This window comes from Oncorhynchus nerka, linkage group LG13 (genome assembly GCF_034236695.1).
Source record: "Oncorhynchus nerka isolate Pitt River linkage group LG13, Oner_Uvic_2.0, whole genome shotgun sequence".
NCBI lineage: Eukaryota > Metazoa > Chordata > Actinopteri > Salmoniformes > Salmonidae > Oncorhynchus > Oncorhynchus nerka.
The window spans coordinates 34,243,228-34,270,971 of NC_088408.1; the positions used below are offsets into that span (position 1 = coordinate 34,243,228).

Genomic DNA, 27,744 nt, shown 5'->3' on the forward strand with positions numbered 1-27,744 from the left:
CTGGTAGTTCAGTTCACGGTGGGGAGTAGGAACACGGGAACTACATTACCAAAGCTCCAGCGCTCCTCACCTACACATCAAACACAACATGGCACCTGCTGGCAGTGTTGTTGTGGTAGCTCTCTCACTTCTGTACTTATCCCGTGCTATATTTTCCACGGAATACCTATCTACACTCACTTTCTTCAATAGCGAACTGCACAAACATGGTTGCAGCTCTCCGTCAGAGTGGGAGGAATACACAACGGATTGCGGTAAGCGGTCTTTTAACACAGTTTTGCCACGTCCTCGTAACTCGCTGTGTAGGCAGCTAGCTAAACTAACCAAACATATTCTTCCGCACCCGTCAACAGGAAGTTACATAGCAAGCGAGAGAGAACTCGTAGAGGTTAGGATTTGATTGTAAAGGTCAGGGTGGAATCAGAGACCCCGCAACTAATCTTTCAAGACTAACAGAAAGTACTTCGACAAGGTCCCCAGTTTCCCCGAATAATGCAGTCCTATGATATCCTTATGTATCTAAGTTTTTAACACGATGTCAGCAAGTACACGCCTTTCCTGAGCGTGAACGTAACCCAGAGCGCACCTCAACTCCCGCTGACTCATTCATTGTCTTGTTGGAACAGGTTATGTATTGGAATGTGCATTGTAGCGAAAGAAAATCAAATTACTTTGCAAATGAATAAAAAATATCCAGCTGAATGAATGAATGAGATCATCCTATGGGTTTCCCACTGAAGTGCCACAACTTGTTGAGGCTTTTATGACTCAATCAACAATACAGGATTAGTATTTGATGAGCAGTCCCTTCATTGCAGTTAGAAAGAAGCCTTGAAGCCTGCAAATGTTTGATCCTTATACACTCAGGGCCAGTTTATTGGGTACACCACCTTGTTCACGAAAATGGTTAGCTTCTACAGTGTCACGAGGCCATGGCTTGCTATATAAAGCAGGCATTGAGTTACTGTTTGATTCAACGTTAGACTGGACAAAACAAGTGACTTAAGCGACTTTGAGCTTGGTATGATCGTCGGTGCCAGGTGTCCTGGTTCCAGTATCTCAGAAACAGATGACACGCATAACAGTGTCTAGAGTTTACCAAGAATGGTGCGACAAACAAAAAACATCCAGTCGGCAACAGTCCTGTGGGTGAAAACGGCCCGTTGAAGGAGAATGGCCAAGAATGGAGCAAGCTAACATGCTGGCCACAAACAGGCAAATAACAGTACGACAGTGGTGTGAAAATGGGCATCTCGGAACGCACAACTCGTCTGCCCTTGTCACGTATGGGCTATTGCAGTAGACGACCACACCGGGTTTCACTCCTATCAGCTAAAAACGAGAAGAAGCAGCTCCTGGGCACGCAATCACCAAAACTGGACAGATGAGGAATGGAAAAACATATGCCCTGGTCCGACGAATCCCGGTTCTTGTTGCGTCATGCTGATGGAGTCAGGATTTGGCCTAAGCAGCATGAGTCCATGGCCCCATTCTGCCTGGTGTCAACAGTACAGGCTAGTGCTGGTGGTGTAATTGTGTGGGGAATGTTTCCTGGCACGCGTTAGGTCGCTTGATACCAATTGAGCAACATTTCCATGCCCTGAAAAATTCTGTCTGTTTTGGAGGCAAAAGGGGGTCCAACCCACTAGATGGCTGTACCTAATAAACTAGTGTGTGTGTGTGTGTGTGTGTGTGTGTGGTTTTATATATATACACACACACACACACACACACAGTCAGCAAAAAAAAGAAACGTCCCCTTTTCAGGACCCTGTCTTTCAAAGATAATTTGTAAAAATCCAAATAACTTCACAGATCTTCATTGTAAAGGGTTTAAACACTGTTTCCCATGCTTGTTCAATGAACCATAAACAATTAATGAACATGCACCTGTGGAACGGTCGTTAAGACACTAACATCTTACAGACGGTAGGCAATTAAGGTCAAAGTTATGAAAACTTAGGACACTAAAGAGGCCTTTCTACTGACTCTGAAAAACACCAAATGAAAGATGCCCAAGGTCCCTGCTCATCTGTGTGAATGTGCCTTAGGCATGCTGCAAGGAGGCATGAGGACTGCAGATGTGGCCAGGGCAATAAATTGCAATGTCCGTACTGTGAGACATCTAAGACAGCGCTAAAGGGAGACAGGACAGACAGCTGATCGTCCTCGCAGTGGCAGACCACGTGTAACAACACTTGCACAGGATCGGTACATCCGAACATCACACCTGAGTTTATGTGTGTGTGTCACCATAATGACCAAGTTGGCAGCAGTCTGTGTGCTTTGTTGTCTGATGCTGTATATTTCCCTACAGAGTCCTTTATTCTACAGTTGGAGGACCCAGACTGTGAGGAAGGAAGCAACCCACCATGCGAGTCTGTCTTCTCTCTCAACGCAGAGAAAATCCTGGTGAGATGCAGCAAATTCACTGAGATCTCAGTGCTTTTGCCTGGGCATTTCTGTTTGACCGACTCATTGTAGTGGAATAACTACCATTATCTTCGTTCAAACAGAGACAAGCCAAGTTGTTCATAGAGCAGAAGCGATTCCCTTTTGCAGTGGACAACCACAACACAAATGAGGAGCTTGGTAAGAAGTTATTCCTGAAAGAGTTTGGTTTGTGGAGTGTTAGCTATACATTGCTTGACTCTCATTATTCATTTCATTGCAGCTATAGGATATGTTCTTATTGGCAATGGCCTGTACGATGAAGCCATCAAACACTTCTCCTTGTTACTACAGGTTGGTTAACATTCATAGATGCATGAATTACAACTCATCTTTGTACATGTCTTGGTTTGGCCTTCTTGACAGTTTTGAATAATGCATGTTTTTTTGTTTAGACAAATATATTAATAGTAGAGAGACAGACGTACAGACTTCATCGGCCCCCGAACTGTCGATCTGTCTCCGTTCGACTCAATCAATCTCTCAGACAGCACTGGTGCGATTTTGACTAAACTTGGGTGAATGATGCGTCTTGCCGTAGAGATCATGCATTTAATAAATTACACTGATTGGCCATATGGTGGCGCTATAACAAGCGATTGAAAATGCAAACTTTGAAAGGTCACGCCCCTCACCCCATTTGAGATAAAGTCATGAAATTCAGTATGTAGGTCCCTCTCCTCACAAGGAACAAATGATGGCTTTTCCACCATTTTGAATTTTTTAAACACTTAAAACGGTACTCTTCTAGCAAAGAATGACCAATCCGCATGAAACTTGTTATGCGGCATCTAAGGACAAAGGTCTCTCAATGCAATATTTTCTAGACTAGTACCTAAAATAACATGGCCGCTATTGACCAATGAACATTCACGTGGGCGTGGTCTGGCACATAAATGCATCTAAATCAGTCACAGATAATTATACCGTAACAACATTTGGTACACATGTTGCAAACACTGTCAAGACACAACATACGCAAGAACATTCATATCGACGAGAACATTCATGGCGCTATAACGGGCACACATTTTGTTACTGTCAGTGTAGTCTGCTTTGAATTGTTGTCACTAGACTGCATCATTCGTGGGGGACGACATGTTTACTGTTGCCTTGTTTACGTTACAGTACTTCCCCTCATTTCTCCCTGCTTTGAATATGTTGTGCAGTTTGCAATGGAGGACATATCAGTGTGTGTTGTCCTCTACTAGGGGGATCCAGAGGTAGTCAGTGCCATCTACGGGAGAGGGATAGCATACGGGAAAAAGAGTCTGCAGGTAAGTGATCACAGCGGCATGATACTAGTTCACAGAATGTTGATACCAGCAGTTTTATTCACAGCAAATGTTTTCAGTATGACACATCATAAATAAAAATCTAATCTGCAATGCTCAGCAGTTAGCATATATGCTTGTCAGTGGACGTGATTGATGAAGGCTGCGAGTGGCCTTCTTTTTTTTCTTTTTTTTGTGTCCTGGTGTGTCCAATAGGGGTCACACTGTCTCTCTTCTTTTCTCCTTCTATGGAAGGACATCAAGAATGCAGACTTGGCGCTGTTCGAGTTGAGCCGAGTCATCACTCTGGAGCCCAACCGCCCTGAGGTATACGAACAGCGGGCAGAGGTGAGGATAATGCTAGGCCTGTTAATGCTTCATGGGTTAACCCGCTGTTTGTGTTATACCTTGCGTTAGGGTATTGGTTTTCATTGGTGTTTACTATCATGCTTGAATTGCATGTCTGTTTTTAAATGGGGCAAGTTTCTGTGTCACCCCATGCAAAATGGTTACAAATGAGTGAGGGCAGTGTTATTCTCTTAAGCAGGCTTTAAAAAGAAATCTTACACAGGAGCCAGCTGCTGTTGTATTAACGCTATGCCTTGAAGTAGTCTAGTTACTAGACCATTAGACCTTTTGGATTTCATGTGTGTCAAGTTTTACTTGAATAATATACTTGCAGATCCTTTCTCCGCTTGGGAGGATCAGTGAGGCTCTGAGTGATCTCTCCAGAGCCATCCAGCTCCAGCCCTCCGCCCGCCTCTACAGACACAGAGGAACTCTGCTCTTTATCGCCGAGGTCAGACTGACAAACCATGATCTGTATATGGGGTCTCTGATTGGTGGTGTTGATATATAAAGTTCTCATAGTTGGTTTTCTGATTTGGTTTTTCCCCAAATAGGATTATGTGGCAGCTATGGAGGATTTTCAACAGTCTTTGGATCTGAAGAAAAATCAGCCCATTGCCATGCTATACAAAGGTCTAACATTCTTCCACAGAGGAATGCTAAAGGTATAGACATTTTTGTAGAAAATCATAGTTGCTCAACTTTGAGTACTGCCAGTGTAGCCCGTTGTTTTTGGTTAAATCACTGCATGTTTACGACACAATCTTGTCCCCCATTCAGGAAGCCATCGAAACATTCAAGGAGGCCCTGAAATTAAAATCCGACTTCATAGATGCGTACAAAAGTCTCGGACAGGCCTACAGGTACAGTGGGGAGGCTCTATGACCTGCTTTGGTTTCAACCTGGTCAGTTCACATCGTTGGTCAGGAAAAGGTCAGGGCCTTAGTACTCATGGGGCCAATGCAATGAGTGATCCCTGTGTCCTGTCTGTAGAGAGCTTGGAGACTTTGAGGCAGCTATGGAGAGCTTCCAGAAAGCCCTGATGCTCAACCAGAACCACATCCAGTCTCTGCAGCTGAGAGGCATGATGCTGTACCACCATGGCAGTCTCCAGGAGGCAGTCGGCAACTTCAAGGTAATGGCCGCGTCGCACAGCTTCTTTCTCCGGACTCGATATCAGTCTACCAATTACAGTACAGCTGAATTAGTTATTCTGCATCTCCCCTCATGATAACATACTGACTTACTGTGGGCTGTATGTGCAATAGTACTGGTTAGGGTGGGGCTGGCCTGCCATTCAAATGATTCTCATTTGCATCAGTTTTTCTAAGCATGCTGCCTAGAGAGAACCCCCTCGGATCAATACTTGTCCCACTCCCTTTATAATATCAATCCAGCCGTTACAAGCGATTCTGCTGATGCTTTGTTTTCACTGTGGCATCAGGCGGTTGGTGGCATCGCAGTCTAACGAACAGCAGTGCCGTGCCCCTGATCAGACTCGTGTCACGTAGGCCACACTTTGACTGTCGTCATCATTCCATATCCTCTCTCTGTCCCCATTATAGCATTTGGCAGTGTAAACGCCCTGCCTATTTGCCTACTGTCCCATCAGCAGCCCCGCTGTGGCGACTCAGTAGGCCTCACGCGTTACTATGACGGTTACTGTTACATCACCGTGCATGACTTTGTCATGTGCTTCCCAGGCTGCCTGTGGAGAATGTGTTTTGGTGTGGTCATGACTCACCAGGCTAGAGCTGTTAGCCTTCACACAGTCAACACCAAAAGGTTAAGTGACTGTAGTGACATCCACTTTGAGTCAGAGTTAATTTGAGGTTCCCTCCCTCTGTTTTTTAATTCTTACACCTATGTGTGTCATTGGACTTGATGTGTAACATCTCCGTGTTGTGTTTTTCAGAGGTGTCTACAGTTGGAGCCCTACAACGAGGTATGTCAGTACATGAAGGGTCTGAGCCACGTGTCCATGGGGCAGTTCTATGAAGGCATCAAGGCTCAGACTAAAGTCATGTTGAATGACCCTCTGCTGGGCCAGAAGGCAAGCTCGGAATATCTCAAAGTGAAATACCTCCGAGGTGAGCGTAGCATTAGGGACCTTAGCTGACTAAACTCCACAGTGAAGGAAGTTTCTGATGAACTTCACCAACGGAGTGGAGAAGAGACCAGGCTTTCTGGAATTCAGCTTACCTAAAATCGATTCACCCAAGGTCAATTCTTTTTAAAAAAAGAAGAAAGAAATTTTAAAATATGAAATTCTTACTATGTACTACCTATGTTTGTCCTCTGTAGTTGCGTGCCTTTCTTTGCTGAAATTCATGCTTTTTCTGTAAACGTTAATCAAATACAGCCACCGACTGTTTCCTTGTTGAGATTCAATTTCCGCATTTGCGCTGAGTTGCCATTTTAGAGCAACAGCAATGAGCAAACAGTCGGCGGTTGTATTTGATTGTTTATTGAAAAAGTGTGGATTTCAGCAAACGAAGAAAGGCACGCAACTACGGAGGACAAACATGGGTACAAGGTAAGCATTTCAGAATTGAAATGTAAATATTGACCTTGAGCGAGTCGATGTAGCCTAAGTTGAATTCCACAAAGCCTGGTCTTAGCTCCACTCCTTTGGTGGAGTTCATCAGAAACTTCCTTCACCGAGGAGTTTAGCCAGCTATAGTGACCTCCCGAACTAACATTTCAACCTGGAGCGGAATGTTGTGTCTCTGATCATTTCTTGCCTATGGAGATATGGTTAGAATTTTCCTCATGTCATTTCTTCCCCACAGAATACTCTCGCTACTTGCACTCACATCTCGACAAACCTGTGGCAGAATACAATGTTGATCAGGATCTTCCAGGGAACTTCAAAAACCACTGGGCAAAACACCTTCCTTTCCTTATAGAGGACTATGAGGAGCAGCCGGGACTGCAGCCTCATATTAAGTGAGTTTAAAGGGATATAAACCTGCTTCTGACTGAACATAGTTCAGTATTTTCTGCCAGGTATAGGTAGTATAGGCTAACTGATGGGTAATGGAGCAGGCTCATTTACAGTAGATGACTTTGACCTACTGAGTGTTTGTGCTATTCAACCTATTTGTAACCTGCCCAACTGATCTTTTTTCGTCCCTTGCCGTTGTAGGGATGTTCTACCTCAGAACTTTGAAAGCTACAACATTGAAGTTCAGAAGCTCATTTGCGCTGCTGATCACCTTGGTTCCCTTATGCAATACGACACACCGGGATTTCTTCCCAATCGCAGAATACACAGAGGTGGGTGAGATCCCGAGCACATTTGAGTTCAGCCTCAAATCTGTTGTACATTCTTGGCTGAAATCAGATTAAGTAATTCTGTCAGTTTCAATGTGACTATCAGCCCTGAACAACATGTCCTTTGTTAAAAACAATGTGCATGCTGGAACTCATTTCAACATAACAAACTATTGTACATGTTGGTCTTTCTAGAATACATATTGTCTCACCCCATCATATGGCTTTAATCCAGTAGCTCCATAACAGTATATTTCCAAGTTCTGAAATTGAATGTGTGCTGTGTTTCACCTCAATAGCCATGGGCCTAGCGACCCTGGAGGTCATGCAGGCTATGCAGCGCACCTGGAGCAATTCAAAGGTGCGAGTCAACGGCAAAACCAGGCAGATGCAGTGGAGAGACATGTTCGATATTGCCGTCAAATGGAGGAGGTGAGGCTTGGGTGTGAGATTGTTTTATAGTAACTTTTTTTTAAACAAAATGTTATTACCACAATGGGCCATCTGCAGTGTCAATCACCACCCTTTCTGTTTCTGTATTGTCAGTCGGAGGTTTGGTACATGTTTCAAGTCATTGTGGTATTCTGTCCCTCTGAAGGATCGCTGATCCAGACCAGCCTGTTCTGTGGCTGGACCAGATGCCTGCCAGAAGTCTCAGCCGAGGGTTCAATAACCACATTAACCTCATCAGGTAACCTAAAGGAAAATGACATCAAATCGTCTCAAAGATAGTCGCTGTGTAAATCTGACACACAACTGTTGAGTCAAGTTGTATTTTTAGATATTCCTTTTCATTATGTGGTTTTCCTGTTTTGTTTGTTTCCACAGAGGACAAATCATCAACATAAGATACTTGGCCTACTTTGACAACATACTCAATTTCATCAAAGACAGAATATTGGTTTACCACAGGTGTGCCTTTTAAAGAAAATACAGATGGTTTATTAGAGAAATATTTTCTACACGGTGATCTACAGTGCATTCAGAAAGTATTCAGACCCCTTGACTTTTTCCACATTTAGTTACGTTACAGCCTTATTCTGAAATGGATTAAATTGTTTTCCTCATCAATCTACACACAAATCCCCATAATGACAAAGCAAATGTATACAAAGTAAACGTATACAAGACCCTTTACTCGGTACTTTATTGAAGCACCTTTGCCAGCGATTACAGCTGCAAGTCTTCTTGGGTATGACCCTACAAGCTTGGCACACCTGTATTTGGGGAGTTTCTCCCATTATTCTCTGTAGATCTTCTCAAGCTCTGTCAGGTTGGATGGGGAGTGTTGCTGCACAGCTATTTTCCGGTCTCCGGGGTATTGTGTGTAGATTTATGGGGGGGGGGGGGGGGGATAATATAATCCATTTTAGAATAAGGCTGTAACTTAACAAAATGTGGAAAAAGGGAAAGAGTCTGAATACTTTCAGAATGCACTGTATCTTGACTTACTGATGCATTGTCCTCAGGGCATACAACCCAAGAGGCCTACTGGAAGTCAGACAAGCACTGGAAAATGTGAACACGGTGGAAGACCTTCTCCCCATAATGAAGGTAATAAGAACACAGGGTTAGACATACAGGGGGGGGGGTTGAGGAAACCCTCCGGGCCAGTCGATAATACCCGTCAGTGGCCCGCATGGGCTAGTGATTTTTTGTCGTTGCAATAATGCTATTTTTAATCTAGGCTATATAATTGATTCAAAAAACTAAATTCCCGAAGCTGTTAGTTTGTTGATTATTTATCACATGCGCGTTGCACAGCCTAGATAATTTGTCAGGCTGAGAGGGTGCACAGCTCTCAAACAGCTGGTTGTTTGGTGGAGCAGCTCATCAAAGACCGACAGTGATACAGTAGGGGTAGGAAAGATGTTCCAAGTTATGATATCTAGCTCACCAGTAAACGCTAAGGCAAGGCTTTTGAAGTTTAAAGTCTTGGTTGAATATTTGCGATGCACAATGAAGGCATCATTGAATATGCTTCCAGACACTTGTAGCGATATACATATTCCGGGATTTAATTTCTGATCAGTTTTTAAGAGATGTTGCCGCTTTTGTTTGTTTCAATTGACGGGTGTTGCGCTAGTCTGTTGCTTTCGTTAATAAGGTAAAGCCGAGCATTATGAGCAAGAGAGACAATGTCAAATGTTGGCCACAACTTGCTTTTCCATACAAAGCGTTCAATTACAAAGGGTACTCCATTTTTATTTCGCTTTCTCGTTTTAGAACATGATACAATAACCCCTCAATAACTCTTCTCAAATGGCAAGACCGAGTAAAGCTACCACATGGACAGACTTCATTAGTGTGTTTGTGTCAGGATAATCTATTGCTGTATTTAGTCAGTCAATGCCCACATTATTCTGACATATTTTAGAATGTAAACATAATGTGAATGTCAATGCATAATTACATTGTGTAGGGATATTAAAAATGCAATATTCATCAAGTGGTAATAATACTTTTTTTGTATAATGTGTTTTTTCTTGTGGGTGGGGCGGGGATCTATAGAGTAACAACAATGAAATGTAAAATGTAGGTCGTTGAATTTGGCTTGCCAGTATGAACTGTGTATACGGCTACTTGCTCAGCCTGCAAATGAAATATAAAATCACTTGCTATTGAAATTATGGGAGCATCATTCACTTTCCTGTCAGATCTTGACTCTGGACAGTATTTGTTTTCATTTGCGTCAGTAGTTTTCAGTTGGCGCTGTCCTGGTGAGCCACTGGCAAATTTACCTGAATGTCAAGCCCTGGAACAACACCCTGATAAGAAAATATTGACTCCTCAAAATAGTATGATAGTGTTTTCGGTTTGAGGCCTGACTTATTCATGGGAATAGCATCTAGGAACTACTGAGTTGTGTGTGTGATATCATGTACATCAGAGTTGAGAACTAGGTCAACTTGGCTTGTGTTTCAACGCTGATAGAATGTCTGATTTGCTGCTGTTTTGCATTTCTATCCTGAAGCAGTTTAACAGTAAAACGAGAGATGGCTTCACAGTTAACTCCAAGGTGCCCAGTCTAAAAGACCCTGGCAAAGAATATGACGGCTTCACAATCACCATAACAGGAGACAGGTCAGTTTATTTGGTTCTAATACATGAATAAAGAACTGAGCTCTTGACATTATAGTCTACCTCCATCAGTGGTTTACTTAAGATTTTCCAATCAAATGGAAATTTGAGAATTTTTCCCATCATGGAACATCATTTATTGTGTGAAAATGGCAGGGTTTGGTATGTCAACTTGGGTTAGTTGAAAGCAGTTAAATACATGTAAAACTGCCAACATAATGTAAACACTTGAGTAAATGAGGGATACAAAGTATATTGAAAGCCAGTGGTTCCACACAGCTGTGGTTCCTGAGTTAATTAAGCAATTAACATGATTAAGGTCATGTATAAAAATGCTTGTCAGGCCATTATTTTGGCTTCCATGACAATGCCCCCATCCACAGGGCACGAGTGGTCGCTGAATGGTTAGACAAGCATGTAAATGATGTAAACCATAATCCATGGCCGTTTCAGTCACCAGATCTCAACCCAATTGAACACTAATGGGAGAATCTGGAGTGGAGCCCGAGACAGCGTTTTCCACCACCATCAACAAAACACCAAATGATGGAATTTCTTGTGGAAGAATGGTGTCGCGTCCCTCCAATAGTGTTCCAGACACTTGTAGAATCTATGCTGAGGTGCTGTGAAGCTGTTGACCGGCTCGTGGTGGCCCAACGCTCTATGTAGACGCTTTATGTTGGTGTTTCCTTTATTTTGGCAGTTACCTGTGCTTCAATGAATAACATTTTTGTTAATTTGAATTCACAGCTCAGATGTTTCTGTCTGGGAACTTTTTAACAAATGTTCTAGGTCTGTTTGTTGACATTGCATTCCAGTTACATTATGTAGTAGAAGCAACTAATCCTTTCCTTGCTAAAACCATGTTGAACAGGGAAATCAAATCTACCTTTCCCAAAAAGCCCCGTGAAGAAAGAACCAGACAATCAGTCCATTTGGGGTTGCAGAACAAAAACACAAACTGCAAGAGGCAAGAGCTGCAGTGAGAAACATATGGTATAGGATTCCTCAAGTGTGGAACATCATCAAAAAAATAAATAGTTGCGCTTGAGAAATGAAATACACTGCCAAAAAAATAAAGGGAACACTAAAATAACACATCCTAGATCTGAATGAATGAAATATTCTTATTAAATACTTTTTTCAAAAAAATTAACAAATTATCAATGGAAATCAAATGTATCAACCCATGGAGGTCTGGATTTGAAAGTGGAAAACCACACTACAGGCTGATCCAACTTTGATGTAATGTCCTTAAAACAAGTAAAAATGAGGCTCAGTAGTGTGTGTGGCCTCCACGTGCCTGTATGACCTCCCTACAACGCCTGGGCATGCTCCTGATGAGGTGGTGGATGGTCTCCTGAGGGATCTCCTCCCAGACCTGGACTAAAGCATCCGCCAACTCCTGGACAGTCTGTGGTACAACGTGGCGTTGGTGGATGGAGCGAGACATGATGTCCCAGATGTGCTCAATTGGATTCAGGTCTGGGGAACGGGCAGGCCAGTCCATAGCATCAATGCCTTCCTCTTGCAGGAACTGCTGACACACTCCAGCCACGTGAGGTCTAGCATTGTCTTGCATTAGGAGGAACCCAGGGCCAACCGCACCAGCATATGGTCTCACAAGGGGTCTGAGGATCTCATCTCGGTACCTAATGGCAGTCAGGCTACCTCTGGTGAGCACATGGAGGGCTGTGCGGCCCCCCCAAAGAAATGCCACCCCACACCATGACTGACCCACCGCCAAACCGGTCATGCTGGAGGATGTTGCAGGCAGCAGAACATTCTCTACAGCGTCTCCAGACTCTGTCACGTCTGTCACATGTGCTCAGTGTGAACCTGCTTTCATCTGTGAAGAGCACAGGGCGCCAGTGGCGAATTTGCCAATCTTGGTGTTCTCTGGCAAATGCCAGACATCCTGCACGGTGTTGGGCTGTAAGCACAACCCCCACCTGTGGACGTCGGGCCCTCATACCACCCTCATGGAGTCTGCTTCTGACCGTTTGAGCAGACACATGCACATTTTTGGCCTAATAGAAGTCATTTTGCAGGGCTCTGGCAGTGCTCCTCCTTGCACAAAGGCGGAGGTAGCGGTCCTGCTGCTGGGTTGTTGCCCTCCTATGGCCTCCTCCACGTCTCCTGATGTACTGGCCTGTCTCCTGGTAGCGCCTCCATGCTCTGGACACTACGCTGACAGACACAGCAAACCTTCTTGCCACAGCTCGCATTGATGTCCCATCCTGGATGAGCTGCACTACCTGAGCCACTTGTGTGGGTTGTAGACTCCGTCCCATGCTACCACTAGAGTGAAAGCACCGCCAGCATTCAAACGTGACCAAAACATCAGCCAGGAAGCATAGGAACTGAGAAGTGGTCTGTGGTCACCACCTGCAGAACCACTCCTTTATTGGGGGTGTCTTGCTAATTGCCTATCATTTCCACCTGTTGTCGATTCCATTTGCGCAACAGCATGTGAAATTTATTGTCAATCAGTGTTGCTTCCTAAGTGGACAGTTTGATTTCACAGAAGTGTGATTGACTTGGAGTTACATTGTGTTGTTTAAGTGTTCCCTTTATTTTTTTGAGCAGTGTATAAACAGCCTAGCCCCTATGGTGTAGGCCATCATTGTAACTGACTTGCCTAGTTAAATCATTTGAACCGATATGAATTCTTTGTCATTCAGCTCAAGCTTTCTAAGACACCTTGGAATGCAAGGCTTGAAATACTATGATTCAGCTTCTTCTCAGCTCTAACCCTGTAGCTTTCACTAAAGTGCACCTTGTTGTCTGTCCCTTGATGAATGTTGATGTACAGCACTACGGCGGTTGTATGGACCATGTTACAGACCACAGTGTTTGTTCAGACGGTGTGTATTTGTGTGGCCTTAGAGTGGGCAACATGCTGTTCTCAGTGGAGACCCAGACCACAGAGGAACGCACTCAGCAGTACCAGTCTGAGATTGAGTCCATCTATAAAGACCTAACTGCCAAGGGCAAGGCTCTCATGCTGTCCACTGAACTTGGGGTATGCTCTCTCTCCATCACTTGTTTTCCATTGCCTCTGTTTTCTTTTGTCTGACTGTCAGTGTTGGCTTCCAGTTGTGAAATGAATTGCCATCTCAACAATCCGATCCATAATGTTGCTCTACTATCTGATGTAAATCCAAAACTGTCCTTTTGTCGTGTTGATAGATTCACTCTCTACCCCTGAAAAATTGGGAGCGGACAGTTTTGCACGAGGCTACCTAACCTTGTCCATTATTCCGTTCCTTATTGGACTTAGTAGATCCCTCCCAAGTTAAAATTCAGTTAACAAACTTCAGACATGACTTAATCATGACGGCCCACATGCAGTATCAGTTTCCCATTGTTGTATAATGATATTACCTCTACGTGGACCCTGTAGTATGAGTTGGTTTTGTTTTCTCTCTTTCAGGATGCAGATGCAGTGTGTAATTTAATTCTCTCCCTGGTTTACTACTTCTGTAATCTCATGCCCCTCTCCAGAGGGTCTAGGTAAGGTGTTATCCAAGTCATTTTCTTCTGCTGTGACCGTCAAGACATGATGTAACGACACAGTTTTCAGTTTGGTTCGGTCTGAATTGTGATTTTACTTTGTGAACGTTTTTTTAGTTATGAAATCTGTCTAATTTCTCTATATTTTGTCCCCGTTTCCCTTTACAGTGTTGTGGCATACTCTGTTGTCATGGGAGCACTGATGGCCAGTGGAAAGGAGGTGATAGGCAGAATCCCCAAAGGGAAGGTAATATTGCTGAATAGTTTTGCTCTACTTTACACCACGTCATTATAATACATTACATTTTCCAGTGGTGGAAACTGTTATTCATAATCATGTATACTATATGTAGTTATCAATGAGCCTGTTTTTAAGCATTTTCCTTGTTTATGATTTTTTTATTTTTTTTATTCCTCCAGTTGGTTGATTTTGAAGCCATGACAACACACAGTCCTGACAGCTTTAGTAAAACAGCAAAAAACTGGATGAATTTAAAGAGGTGAGTAGCTCGGCATATCCACTTGCATCACCTTTAAACACATAAGTTGGCCAATTATTTATTTCTATGTGAATTGATAACCATATACAGTACCAGTCAAAAGTTTGGAGACACCTTCTCATTTTCTTTATTTTGACTATTTTCCACATTGTAGAATAATAGTGAAGATATCAAAACTATGAAATAACATGTATGGAATCATGTAGTCACTAAAAAAGTGTTAAACAAATCAAAATATATGTTATGTTTTAGATTCTTCAAAGTAGCAACCCTTTGCCTTTGATGACAACTTTGCACTATCTTGGCATTCTCTCAACCAGCTTCATAAGGAATGATTTTCCAACAGTCTTGAAGGAGTTCCCACATATACTGAGCACTTGTTTGGTGCTTTTCCTTCACTCTGCGGTCCAACTCATCCCAAACCATCTCAATTGGGTTGAGGTTGGGGGATTGTGGAGGCCAGGTCATCTGGGGGCGGCAGGTAGCCTAGTGGTTAGAGCATTGGGCCAGTAACCGAAAGGTTGCTGGATAAAATCCCCGAACTGCCAAAGTAAAAAAATCTGTTGTTCTGCCCCTAAACAGTTAAGGCAGTTAACCCATTGTTCCCCGGGTAGGCCGTCATTGTAAATAGGGATTTGTTCTTAACTGACTTGCCTAGTTAAATTTTAAAAATCTGATGCAGCACTCTATCACTCTTCTTCTTGATCAAATAGCCCTTACACAGCATGGAGGTGTGTTGGGTCATTGTCCCACTGATAGTCCCACTAAGCTCAAACCAGATGGGATGTCGTATCACTACAGAATGCTGTGGTTGCCATGCTGGAATTCTAAATAAATCAGACTGTGTCACCAGCAAAGCACCATCGCACCACCACCGCCATGCTTCACGGTGGGAACCACACATGCGGAAATCATCCATACACCTACTCTCCATTTCACAAAGACACAGCGGTTTGAACCAAAAATCTCAAATTTGGACTCATTAGACCAAAGGACAGATTTCCACCGGTCTACTGTCCATTGCTTGTGTTTCTTGGCCCAAGCAAGTCTTATTATTGGTATCCTTTAGTAGTGGTTTCTTTGCAGCAATTCGACCATGAAAGCCTGATTCCCACAGTCTCCTCTGAACAGTTGATGTTGAGATGTGTCTGTTACTGAACTCTGAAGCATTTATTTGGGCTGCAATTTGAGGTGCAGTTAACCCTAATGAACTTATCCTCTGCAGCAGAGGTAACTCTGAGTCTTCCATTCCTGTGGCAGTCCTCATGAGAGCCAGTTTCATCATAGTGCTTGATGGTTTTTGCATCTGCACTTGAAGAAACTTTCAAAGTTCTTGAAATGTTCCAGATTGACTGACCTTCATGTCTTAACACAATGGTGGACTGTTCTCTTTGCTTATTTGAGCTGTTCTTGCCATAATATGGACTTGGCATTTTACCAAATAGGGCTATCTTCTGTATACCACCCCTACCTTGTCACAACACAACTGATTGGCTCAAACACATGAAGAAGTAAATTAATTCCACAAATTAACTTTTAACAAGGCACACCTGTTAATTGAAACGAATTCCTGCTAACTGCCTCATGAAGCTGGTTGAGAAAATGCAAAGCTGTCAAGGCAAAGGATGGCTACTTTGAAGAATGTGAAATATATTTTGATTTATTCACTTTTTTTGCTTACTACATGATTCCATATGTGTTATTTCATATTCTTCACTATTATTCTGCAATGTAGAACATAAGAAAAAAATAAGAAAAACCCTTGAATGAGTATTTGTGTCCAAACCTTTGACTGGTACTGTGTATATATTTATTTTTTAATATGTATTCTCTTAGCCTACCAGTGTGGTACCAGAGTCTTCCGTCAGTAGCAGGAACCTTCCCAACGACTAGAACCATGATTGAGGTCCTCAACACGGACTCCACATCGCACTGTCCAAAGAAGTCCTAACACCACTTCTTCTGATGAGAACAAGGGCCTGTCTGTCTGCTCATAGTCTCTGGCCAAGCTCAACCCCCAAAGCACAATGTCTGTCTAAAAATGATTTAGAGCAACTACATGTTGTTCAGGTATGGCCCTATGTATGCAATACCAGCAAAACCCTAGTGTCTAGTATGTAAAAGCTACGAAATGTAACTAATTACATTAATTTGAATGATAGGTAATCTCTCGATTGTGATTGCCACAATTCTGTTTTTAACAACCCTCACAGCTATTCAGTCTAAGCAGAGAAAGTGTGGGATGAGATTCTAAGATGTAAACTTAACTTCAGGGCTATGCAGTTCCACTTGGGATACTTGAACATTTAGAAAAGTGAAGCAATCCTTTTATTTAGTCTTGTTGATATTGGACAGTGTTGCTCTGTGCCATTTTCTGGAATTGTTTTTTATCTTGACCCAAAAAGGGCACGAGGAAGGGTTGAGGTTGTGTCCAACTTGTTTTGGGAAAAGAACACATTGTGCCATGATATCATTCCTCTGGGTTTATTTTGAGACCTCTGTGATTTTCATTGTTGCTTTTCTTTTTTTTGTAAAATGTTTGAATAATTTGACCATGGTCTTATAGACACAACATTAGAACAAACGTTCAGGGATTCATTTTGGGGATTTTGTTCAATTGCTCTGAAGAACCTCATGTCAGGACAAGCTTTGGTTTTCAGTTTATGTTCCCCACTTACCCTTTTACTGTTAATGACAGGATAGAATATGCATTGCCTGCATGGGTCCTTATTGAATGAGCTCCAGAGGATCACAACAACGGATCACTGCTTAATTGTCTTTTTTTGGCAGAACTACTGTTTAATAATGTTTCCATATCAATGATTGTGCTGAATTGCTGGGATTTTTTTATTTCATTTTAGCACTGGGTGAATTAGCTATGTTTATTAAAGCTCAAATGTGGATTTTTAAGTGAGCAATATGTCCCATCTTGAAGTTTTAAACTTGAAGGAATGAAATCTGGAGATTTTGGGGAATTGGTATGTTCAATACAATTGGTTGACAAATGAGTGGTTTGTTTCTTATTTCAATTCAACCAGAGGTGATAATTACATGTTTATTTACAGTTGTGCCACATCACCCACAAATATGTTTAATTTAATGATCTTGCTTGCTTAACCTTTCCAACACACTAGATGTCGCACAAGTGCTCCTAAATACTGTAAACCACCGTCCTTTAGCCAAGTCATGTGATGTTCGATAAGCAAGGATATGGTTTGCTTGCTTGCTGCACAGTAGCAGTTCAACACTAGTGATTCTGCTCTGCTGGAGGAGGCTGACCGGGTCCATACATGGCTGAAGATATCAGTGAGGCAGAGGATACTCTTATTTATGGTTTAACAGGCTTGAATACTATGGGAAGAATCCTACTTGAAAATGGCAAGCAAGAAGCAGCAGGTACAGTATATAACGTTACTACCAGTATTTCTGTACCTATCTTGTTACATTATCTAGCTAACTCGCATGTAACCTACGCAAAAAAATGACTATAAATAACTATTAATATTGACCGTGTGGTGTCTGTATGCACTAGAGTCAATTTTGCTACCATCAATTTTTTTTTTATTCCCCAGAAATCTACTGATACATTACATGTAGCCTACAGGGCATGTTCTTTAAGTAGGAAAAGTGTGTTAGGGATTAATAATTGAACAATGGGGAACTAAGCCCTGTCATGCGTTTGCCAACACTGACGTTTGCACAATCGGCTGGCTGCATTGTTCCTTTGTCATTCCTCAGGTTCCATTGAAGATTTTGTCCCAAATAAAATTACAACTTTATTTGGACTAATGACTTGTGCTGCCAACTTCTACAACAGGTGGGTGCATTTTAGAGATGTGATGCCAAATTCTACAGCAGGTGGGTGCATTTTAGAGAAGTTTGGCCTAATTTGATTTTCCTCATGTTTTTCTGACATACTGAAGGTTGGGGTCATTTTGGTTAAATTCTGCTGAATAATTTTGTTATCATCTGTTAGTATTGGTGTGAAGAAGAGGATCGACGCTGAAGACGTGTGGAAGAAGTCTTATCAGTGAGTTTGAAGATTAAGTATCAAAGAACTGTGTGACTCAAATCTACAAACAAATGTTATTTTAGAAGAAACTGACACCTCTTTGACAGACCTCTCTCCCAATATTTCACCAGCCATGCCAAGGTGCAAGAGCAAGTAGAGGAGCTCCTGCAGTTGGAGGTTAGTCTTCCAGTCTGCACAATGGTCCATTGTTATGTGGTTGAGGTGTACCCTTGGAAAGACTTGAGACATGAGGATGTGTGTGTGTGCTTTTGCTCCTAAAGGAGGAATGGGATGCCTTTCTGGACCGCATAGACACTGAGCTGAAGACAAGTGACAAACTGCTCACAGGAGGCCCAACTTCACAGAATCTGAGTGCTGATACACCCCTCACAGATGCCAGGAGTGGAGAGTGAGTCACCATAGATAGATACTGAACAAAAATATAAATGCAACATGCAATAATTTCAAAGGTTTTACTGAATTACAGTTCATATAAGGAAATCAGTCAATTTAAATGATTAAATTAGGCCCTAATCTATGGATTTCACATGAATGGGAGTACAGGTATGCATCTACTGGTCACAGATACCTTTAAAAAGGATAGGGGCATGGATCAGAACCAGTCAGTATCTGGTGTGACCACCATTTGCTTCATGTAGCATGACAAATCTCCTTCGCATGGAGTTGATCAGGCTGTTGATTGTGGCCTGTGGAATGTTGTCACACTTCTCTTAAATGCCTGGCTGTGCAAAGCTGCTGGATATTGGCGGGAACTGGGACACGCTGTTGTACACGTCGATCCAGAGCATCCCGAACGTGCTCAATTGGTGTCTGGTGAGTATGCAGACCATGGAAGAACTGGGACATTTTCAGCTTCCAGGAATTGTGTACAGATCCTTACGACATGGGGCTGTGCATTATAATGAAACATGAGGTGATGGCGGCGGATAAATGGCCCGACAATGGGCCTCAGGATCTCGTTACGGTATCTCTGTGTCTTCAAATTGCCATCGATAAAATGCAATTGTGTTCATTGTCCATAGCTTATGCCTGCCCATACCATAACCCCACCAACACCATGGGGCACTCTGTTCACAACGTGACATCAGCAAACTGCTCGTCCACACGACACCATACACATGGTCTGCGGTTATGAGGTTGGTTAGACGTACTGCCACATTCTCTAAAGCGACATTGGAGGTGACTTATTGTAGAGAAATTAACATTAAATTCTCTGGCAACAGTTCTGGTGGACATTCCTGCAGTCAGCATGCCAATTGCAACGCTCCCTCAAAACATGAGTCTATGGCATTGTGTTGTGTGACAAAACTGCACATTTTTAGAGGGGCCTTTTGTCCTCAGCACAATGTGCACCTGTGTAATGATCATGCTGTTTAATACGCTGCTTGATATGCCACACCTGTCAGGTAGATGGATTATCTTGGCGAAGGAGAAATGCCCACTAACAGGGATGTAAACAAGAAATAAGCTTTTTGTGCGTATGACATTTTTGGGGGATATTTTATTTCTGCTCATGTAGCACGGGGACAACACTTTACATGTTGTGTTTATATTTTTGTTAAGTGTATATATATATATTTTTTTAATTTTATTTATTATTTTTAAATAACCTCTCCGAATAACTAGGAGAAAGTTACAGAGAAAATCGTGTCTGCTATTTACACAGAAATTACCCAAACAAACCCTCTGTTGTGCAGGAATGTGACTCTGGGAATGTACTTTGGGAAAGGGGAGAATCTGCTGCTGGTCCTGATCCGACACTTTGGATGACTACCGTGACGCGAGCACGTGGCTGAGCTTGCGACCCAACAGGTCAGTCAACCTGAGAGGAGCGTGTCTCCTATCATCTCTGTGCTTCTGACTTCATGTAACAACACCTATCCTCTTTCAGTGCCCTTAACTTGTAACGTCCTCTAGCAGCCTAGTGTCAGTACCCTTATTGTACTATGTATCTTCAGTAGGGATGGGCGCGAGTACTAAAATATTTTTGAGTACTCGATTCAAGATTTGTATTCGATTGCTAATGATCAAGTACAAGTACTCAATGTACAAATGCAACTATTTAGCAGGTTGAATTAATAAGCACTGACAAAATGTCAATCTCTAAGATGTTTATTGTTTGTGGAGTATGTAAAATGCAGTGAAAACATTTTACATTTCATTTTCAGGTGTGTATCAGAACAACCAGTAGACCTAATTGGAACAACTGATAGCATAGCACAAACTTATTTTGTATTTCAAACCCATTTTATACGCTAACAAGCGAGTACTTGTGTACATAAAATGATTTGCACAAGAGCACTCGAAACACAGACATTCTTTCAAATACCCATCCTTCATTTTCAGGGACTTCTAGATTCTCAGTCAGCTCGGGTACTGGTGGTCTCCTTTGGCTGTCGGGAAGGTGCTCAGATTTGGCTAGATCAGACGGGCTGCAAGTACGACATGCTGCTTGACCCAGAGAGGAAGGTAAGAGCTGTGCTGCCACTATAGAGGGTCACTCATTGTTGATCATGACCTATTGACCTCTGGTAGCTGAATGTAAAGTTTTTATGTACTCAGTGTTACGCCAATGTTTAGACAACTGGATACATATTCTCTGTTTCAGATTTACAAGGCATTTGGCCTGGGATCTTCCTATTCAAATGTGATGAATTTCGACTCCTTGCTTCAATATGCAGAGTATGTTGTGTTAGGCCAAGAGTTTCCTGACATCCCACCACGTTTCCTGGAAGACTTCTATCAGGTATTCAGATATATAACTGAACATATTTAATCCTACTTAAGATACGACCTACAGTAGCTATACATTAAACACATAAAATATTTTCTCTTTCCATGAAGAATATCCATACAATGCCCAATTATTTTGGGATAGGTTTGTATAATCCATGTCCTCATTCTAACTCTGTTTTTGATATGATTTCAGATGGGTGGGGACTTTGTCCTGGATGAAGGCGGGACAGTGATCCTCTCTCATCCCTGCAAGAATCCAATGGACAGGCCTGAAGTAGCACAGATGGTGGCTACCATCTCATCTGTTGGCCGTCCTACCAGCTTCTAATGTAGTAGTCTACTCAGATGGAGTGAGTCACATGGCACTGACCACTCAGAGGAAGCGCACCACCTTGGCTTATGTGGATGAAGACACTGATCACACTCATGACCTCATGAAGAGCAGTGTCTGATGGGAACTCACAAGCCAATGACAACCGCCCTTCCTTCTGAGGGATCAGTGCTGTGCTACTGCTATTATTCCTGACTGAATTCTAAGATTGTAGATTCTAATGTTTACTGACATTTAATTTAAATGAATTCCGAACTTAATTATGATTTTTAAGGATAATCATTAACTGAGTAAAAATAATCCAGATCTTGATAATGAAAAAAAAGGAGTCTTTTCAAATATTCTATTGCACAATATTTGTACTAGAACTATGCTGTTCTTGGGTTTACACTAACGGTGAAAAAGTACAGTAGTAAATGGTATACTTTTAATCATGATACCTTTTAATAAATATATTGATAATAAAAACAATTGTGTGAGTCTTTGATCCAAAGTATTCAGCCAAAGAGACTGGCTTAGTTTACTGTGAGTAATGAGTTCTGTATGTTTCTTTTTCCAGTGTGGATTAATATGAGCACCATCTGTCTAACTTGTGTACAGTATGTTAAATGTGTTGTGAATTATTATTCAACAAGAGCACCATCAGCTAGTAAACATTTTCTTTGTCGATCAGCGGCATCCCCTATTGCTTTAAAAAAAAAAAAGATTTTACATGAAATATATAAGACGCATGACTACCCATGATAGACTATCCACTCAAAGTTGTCGTCAAGCTTGGCTGGATTTGTTTTTCTGACATTTCTGATACTTTTGAAGAAAAAGGATCAGGCATCAAACTCACAGAGGTAATACATGTTCCTGTCACAATAGTTGTCCCACCAGTCCCCATCATCTGACGCCATGGCCACACAGTTCTCCCGCTTGCCTCCGTCCGGCTGGCTGGAGAGGAAGTGCTTGCGCCACTGGAAGTAGGTGACGCGTGTGTTGTCCTCAAACAGGTAGAGTCCCTCAGAGCGCAGGTCATTGATGCCCAGCCACACAGGCCAGTTCCCTGGCTGGAAGAAAGCCTTGACGTAGTCTGCCAGGGCTTCCTGCTCCTTCCTGTCCTGAGGCATGGCCATCCTGCCGCCCCGCTCCATGCACTTCTGAGCTGCACCTGGGTACGTCTCATATGTGCGGTAGATCAGATAGCACTTGTACCCCACCCGCCGGCCCTTCTGACATCCTAGGAAGTGGAGGAAACATTTCACCTTTCCTTTTTCATGATTTTGTCATTGTTTCTCAGTATTCCATTGTAAAACATTTCAACTAAACAGAGGAAAAGGGAGGTATATGAAGACATACCCTCCAAGCGGCCAATCTCTTTGCGGTTCTCCTTGGTGAGGAGGGATATCTGTTGCATGGTGTCCTGTACCTCCCCAATGGTGCCGTCCAGCTGGGACACTCTGTCCACCAGCTGGGTCACCTTCACGTCCAGTGTATAGTGGCCCACATTCAGCCTGTGGATGGCCTGATCCATCGCTGACAGCCTGGACACTGTGCAAGAGAAGACCTCGCAAGACGTTAATGTCTGACAACTCAGCAATCATTTGTACCGTGTGTAGCATATACTTTTGATGAGTTTGTGCAGACGTACAAATATAGTTGTATGTGTTGTCAAAATCTGAGACAGGACTGGTTGGCTCTGGCTCCTCCGGTACATCTCCTCTTGCCTGTTTCCCCTGAGTCTCTGGGATCTGAACGAAACAGTGAAGAGTAAACCGTGGAACCGATACTTCTGCTCCTTTGATGATTGTCTTTATAATGGTGAGATTGTTATACTTATTCCACAAAAAGACACGAGTTAAAAACACACAAAACTAGTCTAGGGGTTTGCATGTAATTATGACAATATCACGAAGATGTTACAGTACTCTATTTGTGTTTATGTGCAGGGTGCTGCTGTACCTCGACTGATTTGATGTCTTAGCTCAAAATTTGCAAGCGAGTACTCACCTCAGTTGGTGTTGCATCGACAGGATCTCCAACTTTGGTGTCGCCGTCCGAAGCACTCAAGCTGAGTGAACACATACACAAGACGGTGACTAGGATGGCTGCTATTCCCATTTTCCTCTGTAATAACGTTGTTTTTCCTCAGTATCCCTCCTCTGTCCTGCCCTCTCTTTTTCAATCTCACTCCCTCCACACTCTGTCGTTCTGACTTGTCCTGAGCGCACCACCCCAACAACAGGAAATCTCTTTGTTTTTCCTATCACCTCCCACTTCCACGCTTTGTATTAAGTGTACTTTTACAGAGAAGGATCTTTGGTGGCACACATGTTCCTACAGTCCACTTTTAATGGTCTTATTAGGGCTAACCATAGAGGCAGGGTTGTGGTGATTAAATTGCAGGGGAAATGAGAGTCCAATGTATGTGCTGAAGCTATGGCAGACATGAGGAACGCCAGTTAAAATGCCACACAAATCAGTTTACATTCCACAGGCCCCGGGACTTGGATATGAACTAGCTAGGTCTGCTAGGATGTGGCTACAGCCAGACACTGAAAGGGCTGGGTGTGTGGCTTAACTGAAATGTTCAGATTGCTGTGAGAGAATAACTCAGTACAATTTTTAAAAATTAAAATGGATTTGCAGTATCCTCCGTCTGCATGTCTTTGACAGTATATACTTCTGATTGGAGGAACTTGACCAATAGAGATATAAAGTACCTATAGGTCTGATGTTTTGCTGGTTTTACATTACGATTTCATCAGGGCAAGGGAAGTTCTGTTGAAACGTTTGCCCTTTGCAATAATTGATAGTTCACAGTTGATCCTCTATTTGTGGATTTAGAGATTCTCTCAACCAAACCCACAAGTTTTCTGCTGCCACATGGTGGACTGATATTGTCACCGTGTCTAAAAATAACTTCATCCCTGAACAATGACCTGGTTCCATTTCATTTATTTGCTTTGAATCTGTGTTTTCAAAATGCATGAGTGCAATATAGCATATTATGATACAATGAATATAGTTTACATACAAAATTCAGTAAAATAGTACTCTCTAGTATTGTAAAATGGTTGTAGATCTACATTGCAAGTGGTATAAATCACTTAACATGCTGGCTTACCTAAACATACCAATTTGAGTGCTTCTCATTAGTGTACACTACTGTAATGCTTAGCACTAATACAAGGTCTGAGTAATAAAGGTAGAGAAACAGTTGAAAGGTGGGGGTTCTGGCAGTGGGGAAACAAAAGCACGCATGTAGTGAGATATGCCATAACAAGCCATTTTAAGATAAATAGACATGGTCAGTTCAATAGTTGGCTTTCCATAAAATGGTCATCACAAGGGTCCTTCTAGTGTTGAGTTGATCCAGTCACTCAAATTGTGTTGCTTGAAGCTGCTGTTACCAGTTGTCAAGAAAGTCAAATCCGGTCTTCAGGAGGTTACTGCTGGTATTAAACTGGTAAGAGAAAATAGGAAATCTCAATTAGAACTGCGCACACAACTTGAAGTGAATGTACTATGTAACATGTTATTTCGATGTTGTTAGTAGAGTAATTAGACTGCTAATACACAGGTAAGTGCTGTTGCCACTTTTTCTGGATCAAAATATCTTTGATCAGTTTTAACATTTATATTTTAGTCATTCAGTGGACGCTCACAATAGGTTGTTCCAGAAACTCACCTGAGCGAAGGTGGGACTGGTTGCCAGTTGCGACTCAGTCTGAGCAGCAGCCTTTTCCTCTCGGTCTCTGGCAGTGTTGCCTGAGCGGGCAGGGGACTTGGTGGGCAGCCCCGGGGATTTGTTGGCCAGCCCTGAAGTGAAGACTTCCTCCACTGTGTTGCTGACTGAGGGGAGGGTGCTCTGAGCACGCTCCCAGCCAGCCACTGTGGATGACACACTGATAGGAGCAGGAGTAGGGGTCACGCTCATAGGGGTCACACTTATGGCTGTTAGGGGGGGCACACTGATGGGTACAGGGGGAGGAGGCGCAGGCGGCCTGGTGGCTCGCTGCTTGGTTACTCGTGGTGGAGGTGGAGTCTCCTCTGTCTCCTTGGGGGTGGGCTCCTGACGGAGATAAGAGGGCAGTGGCTTCTCCCCCTTCTCCAGGGACTTGATTTGGCTGGGGGTTAGGGAGTGGAAGTCTGCCTGTTCACCCTCCAGCCTGGATCTTTCAGCACTGATCTTCCAGAAGGAGGAGGACTCCTCTTTCCTGCCCAGGCCGAGGCTCTCGCCATTGGACACCTTGCTGCTCTGGGTCATCTTGCCCACCTGGCTGCACTGGGTGACTTTGCTTGGTTTGTAATCAGCTGTCGAAGAGGAGATGCCCTGCACCGATTCACCTGTTGTCAGGTTGAAGTCCAACTGGCTCTGTATAATGAGGGGAGATGATGTGTTGACAGAAAATAAAATGTGTAGTCCTACATCAATTTAAGGTCATCTTGTGAATGATAGAAGAAAACAGTCATACGCACCTTGGTCTCCCAGGAGAATGGGGAAGAGTGCTCATCTTGCCAAGTTATGTCCTGAAATTGAACACAAAAACAGATGTTATCGTAAAAGTGTGATGATTTGTGATAAACCACTACCCTTCACATGCAGAAACAGTCTGCCAGTCAAATTACTGGATTATAGGACTGTACTACCTGGCTGTCTGAATATTTTGATAATCCAGCGAATTGAGTGCACAACATAAATGTCTATTTCCCCAGCTTTGTCAAAATCAGACAGCGCATGGTATCGTATAAATAATTATTCCCATGGGGAAGGCAAAGACCATGATGAAAATTGCCATCAGATCCAACTCGCTCTCTTGCATTGTGTTGGTGTGACGTTTACCACCAGCCCAAATATTCGTCGTGGCTAGCTAGCATGCTACTTTAGCGCACGTCTGACACGAATGTTGAATACAATTATATTTTAACTTTGTCTACGGTGATGGTCTTTCAGCTAGTCGAAATTAGACACATATCCACAGGAAATGGTTATTAAACCAACTTCAAAACGCGGGTACATTTATGTGGCAATCAAGATGTTTGTTCATGACCGGAGGTAGATGCGCAATATGTACATGCACGCATACTAACAGGTGTTTAACATTGGTTTGTGCATGTGCCAGGTGATATAATATCCACATGAAAATATTGTTTAACCGACTTTTTAGACCGCCAGTAGGCCTACTGAACTTGACATTTCTGTCTCAAATGTCGAGCAGTTTACCACCAGCCCAAATATTCGTCGTGGCTAGCTAGCATGCTACTTTAGCCATTGTAACTAGCTGGAATCGTGCAAGAAAACGTAGCTAATTCTCTCAAATTAATATGTGGCTACCAATGCAAATGGGGTAAAAGTCCATACCTCGTCACCAAAATGGACTATTTTCTGTCCTGTCTGAATGAGTAACTTAGGATAACAAATGACTTCTTCCCGGTCAACCCTATGCATAGCATATCGAGCACTAATATGGGGGTCCATCATTCCATTGTCGATTGCGCGGTCTTGTTCATTCGGTGTCATTTTCTCCCAATCGGATCCATGTCTCTCCTTGATGTTCTCCCTTTCTTGCATTATTTTCCTGGCCATGGAGTTGATGGATGAGAAATACTCCAACTTTTTCTGCTCCATCCTATGTACATCGGCCCCTTCCATCGACGGCGCAGTCATTTCTCTACCAGCTGTACAGTACTCTCCGTGGGCGTTGAAATGGAACAGTCATTGATGACGTTTGCATGTAAACATGATCATTTCACGGATGTGCAAGCGCCATCTGGCGCCAGAAATAAACGATGCCCTATGTGCATTTTAGGATAGGAAGTAGTTTCTCAAAATCATTCATCGCAACAAACAGTGGATCATTTAAAGCTACACCAAAGACAGATTTAGAAACTCTGCGGCTGAATTGCAGTTCAGCCATCTCGCTCTGTAGAAATGTTTGTTCTACGGTAGTCCATAAGGAGTAATAGCGACATCTAGTGTCCAGTTGGGCTAGTTCTACGGTAGGAATAAATAACACAATGGAAAAAGTGTAACAGCGCAACATCAAAGGCTGATGATGGACTGTCTAGTATTCATTTTGTTGCACTTTGAGAATACAAACAGATCATAGATGACTTGTGATTTTAACCCCATTTCATTTGGCTGTCTTTTGTTCCTCCAGACATTTGTTGTGCTCTAAATTCAAATATATGTTTTCACGATGACTCATG

At 42.7% G+C, this 27,744-nt stretch overlaps 4 protein-coding genes across 9 annotated transcripts; 2 read left to right on the plus strand and 2 right to left on the minus strand.

Annotated features, from left to right (window-relative positions):
• The first annotated feature begins 88 nt into the window (after positions 1-88).
• On the plus strand, positions 89-17,454 carry ttc13 (tetratricopeptide repeat domain 13). Of its 3 annotated transcripts, XM_029676768.2 has the most exons (23): positions 89-254; positions 2,318-2,412; positions 2,517-2,592; positions 2,675-2,745; positions 3,663-3,728; positions 3,981-4,073; positions 4,408-4,524; positions 4,628-4,738; positions 4,854-4,936; positions 5,067-5,208; positions 5,989-6,163; positions 6,866-7,022; positions 7,222-7,352; positions 7,649-7,781; positions 7,948-8,040; positions 8,178-8,261; positions 8,819-8,903; positions 10,324-10,433; positions 13,320-13,455; positions 13,867-13,946; positions 14,115-14,193; positions 14,367-14,446; positions 16,283-17,454. In XM_029676768.2, exons 1-23 carry the CDS (start codon positions 89-91, stop codon positions 16,395-16,397), a joined length of 2,478 nt encoding a protein of 825 aa, XP_029532628.1. In that variant the 3' UTR covers positions 16,398-17,454. The 3 variants fall into 3 exon arrangements, with proteins under 3 accessions (XP_029532628.1, XP_029532629.1, XP_029532630.1); XM_029676769.2 differs by lacking the exons at positions 14,115-14,193; positions 14,367-14,446; positions 16,283-17,454 and having other exon boundaries at positions 13,246-13,455; XM_029676770.2 differs by lacking the exons at positions 13,320-13,455; positions 13,867-13,946; positions 14,115-14,193; positions 14,367-14,446; positions 16,283-17,454 and adding an exon at positions 10,884-11,315.
• A 116-nt stretch (positions 17,455-17,570) lies between these two features.
• Positions 17,571-22,231, plus strand: selenol (selenoprotein L). Of its 4 annotated transcripts, none has more exons than XM_029676772.2 (9): positions 17,571-17,842; positions 18,185-18,263; positions 18,423-18,476; positions 18,566-18,635; positions 18,743-18,867; positions 20,177-20,291; positions 20,826-20,948; positions 21,088-21,225; positions 21,409-22,231. In XM_029676772.2, exons 1-9 carry the CDS (start codon positions 17,737-17,739, stop codon positions 21,541-21,543), a joined length of 945 nt encoding a protein of 314 aa, XP_029532632.1. In that variant the 5' UTR covers positions 17,571-17,736; the 3' UTR covers positions 21,544-22,231. The 4 variants fall into 4 exon arrangements, with proteins under 4 accessions (XP_029532632.1, XP_029532631.1, XP_029532634.1 ...); XM_029676771.2 differs by having other exon boundaries at positions 17,594-17,842; positions 18,740-18,867; XM_029676774.2 differs by having other exon boundaries at positions 17,608-17,842; positions 18,590-18,635.
• Positions 21,876-23,765, minus strand: clec11a (C-type lectin domain containing 11A). Its single transcript, XM_029676775.2, has 4 exons — positions 23,542-23,765; positions 23,183-23,282; positions 22,891-23,082; positions 21,876-22,771 (listed from the first exon to the last, which is right to left on the minus strand). The coding sequence occupies exons 1-4, from the start codon at positions 23,650-23,652 to the stop codon at positions 22,371-22,373; spliced, it is 804 nt and encodes a 267-aa protein (XP_029532635.1). The 5' UTR covers positions 23,653-23,765; the 3' UTR covers positions 21,876-22,370.
• Positions 23,766-24,473: 708 nt separating this feature from the next.
• LOC115140488 (uncharacterized protein C1orf198 homolog) lies at positions 24,474-27,317 on the minus strand. The gene is made up of 4 exons (XM_029678828.2): positions 26,897-27,317; positions 26,014-26,064; positions 25,223-25,909; positions 24,474-24,997 (listed from the first exon to the last, which is right to left on the minus strand). Exons 1-4 carry the CDS (start codon positions 27,200-27,202, stop codon positions 24,941-24,943), a joined length of 1,101 nt encoding a protein of 366 aa, XP_029534688.1. The 5' UTR covers positions 27,203-27,317; the 3' UTR covers positions 24,474-24,940.
• Between the last annotated feature and the right edge of the window lie 427 nt (positions 27,318-27,744).

Excerpts from the sequence above, each read along its gene's own strand:
- ttc13 (XM_029676768.2), top strand. The coding sequence starts at position 89 with ATGGCACCTGCTGGCAGTGTTGTTGTGGTAGCTCTCTCACTTCTGTAC. Across the intron at positions 4,739-4,853 it reads TCCACAGAGGAATGCTAAAG|GAAGCCATCGAAACATTCAA; the intron begins GTATAGACATTT and ends TCCCCCATTCAG. Across the intron at positions 14,447-16,282 it reads AACTGGATGAATTTAAAGAG|CCTACCAGTGTGGTACCAGA; the intron begins GTGAGTAGCTCG and ends GTATTCTCTTAG.
- clec11a (XM_029676775.2), bottom strand. The coding sequence starts at position 23,652 with ATGGGAATAGCAGCCATCCTAGTCACCGTCTTGTGTATGTGTTCACTC. Across the intron at positions 23,083-23,182 it reads CAACACATACAACTATATTT|TGTCCAGGCTGTCAGCGATG; the intron begins GTACGTCTGCAC and ends TCTCTTGCACAG. Across the intron at positions 22,772-22,890 it reads AGAGATTGGCCGCTTGGAGG|GATGTCAGAAGGGCCGGCGG; the intron begins GTATGTCTTCAT and ends TCCACTTCCTAG.
- LOC115140488 (XM_029678828.2), bottom strand. The coding sequence starts at position 27,202 with ATGACTGCGCCGTCGATGGAAGGGGCCGATGTACATAGGATGGAGCAG. Across the intron at positions 25,910-26,013 it reads CATTCTCCTGGGAGACCAAG|AGCCAGTTGGACTTCAACCT; the intron begins GTGCGTATGACT and ends CTCATTATACAG. Across the intron at positions 24,998-25,222 it reads CCAGTCCCACCTTCGCTCAG|TTTAATACCAGCAGTAACCT; the intron begins GTGAGTTTCTGG and ends TTCTCTTACCAG.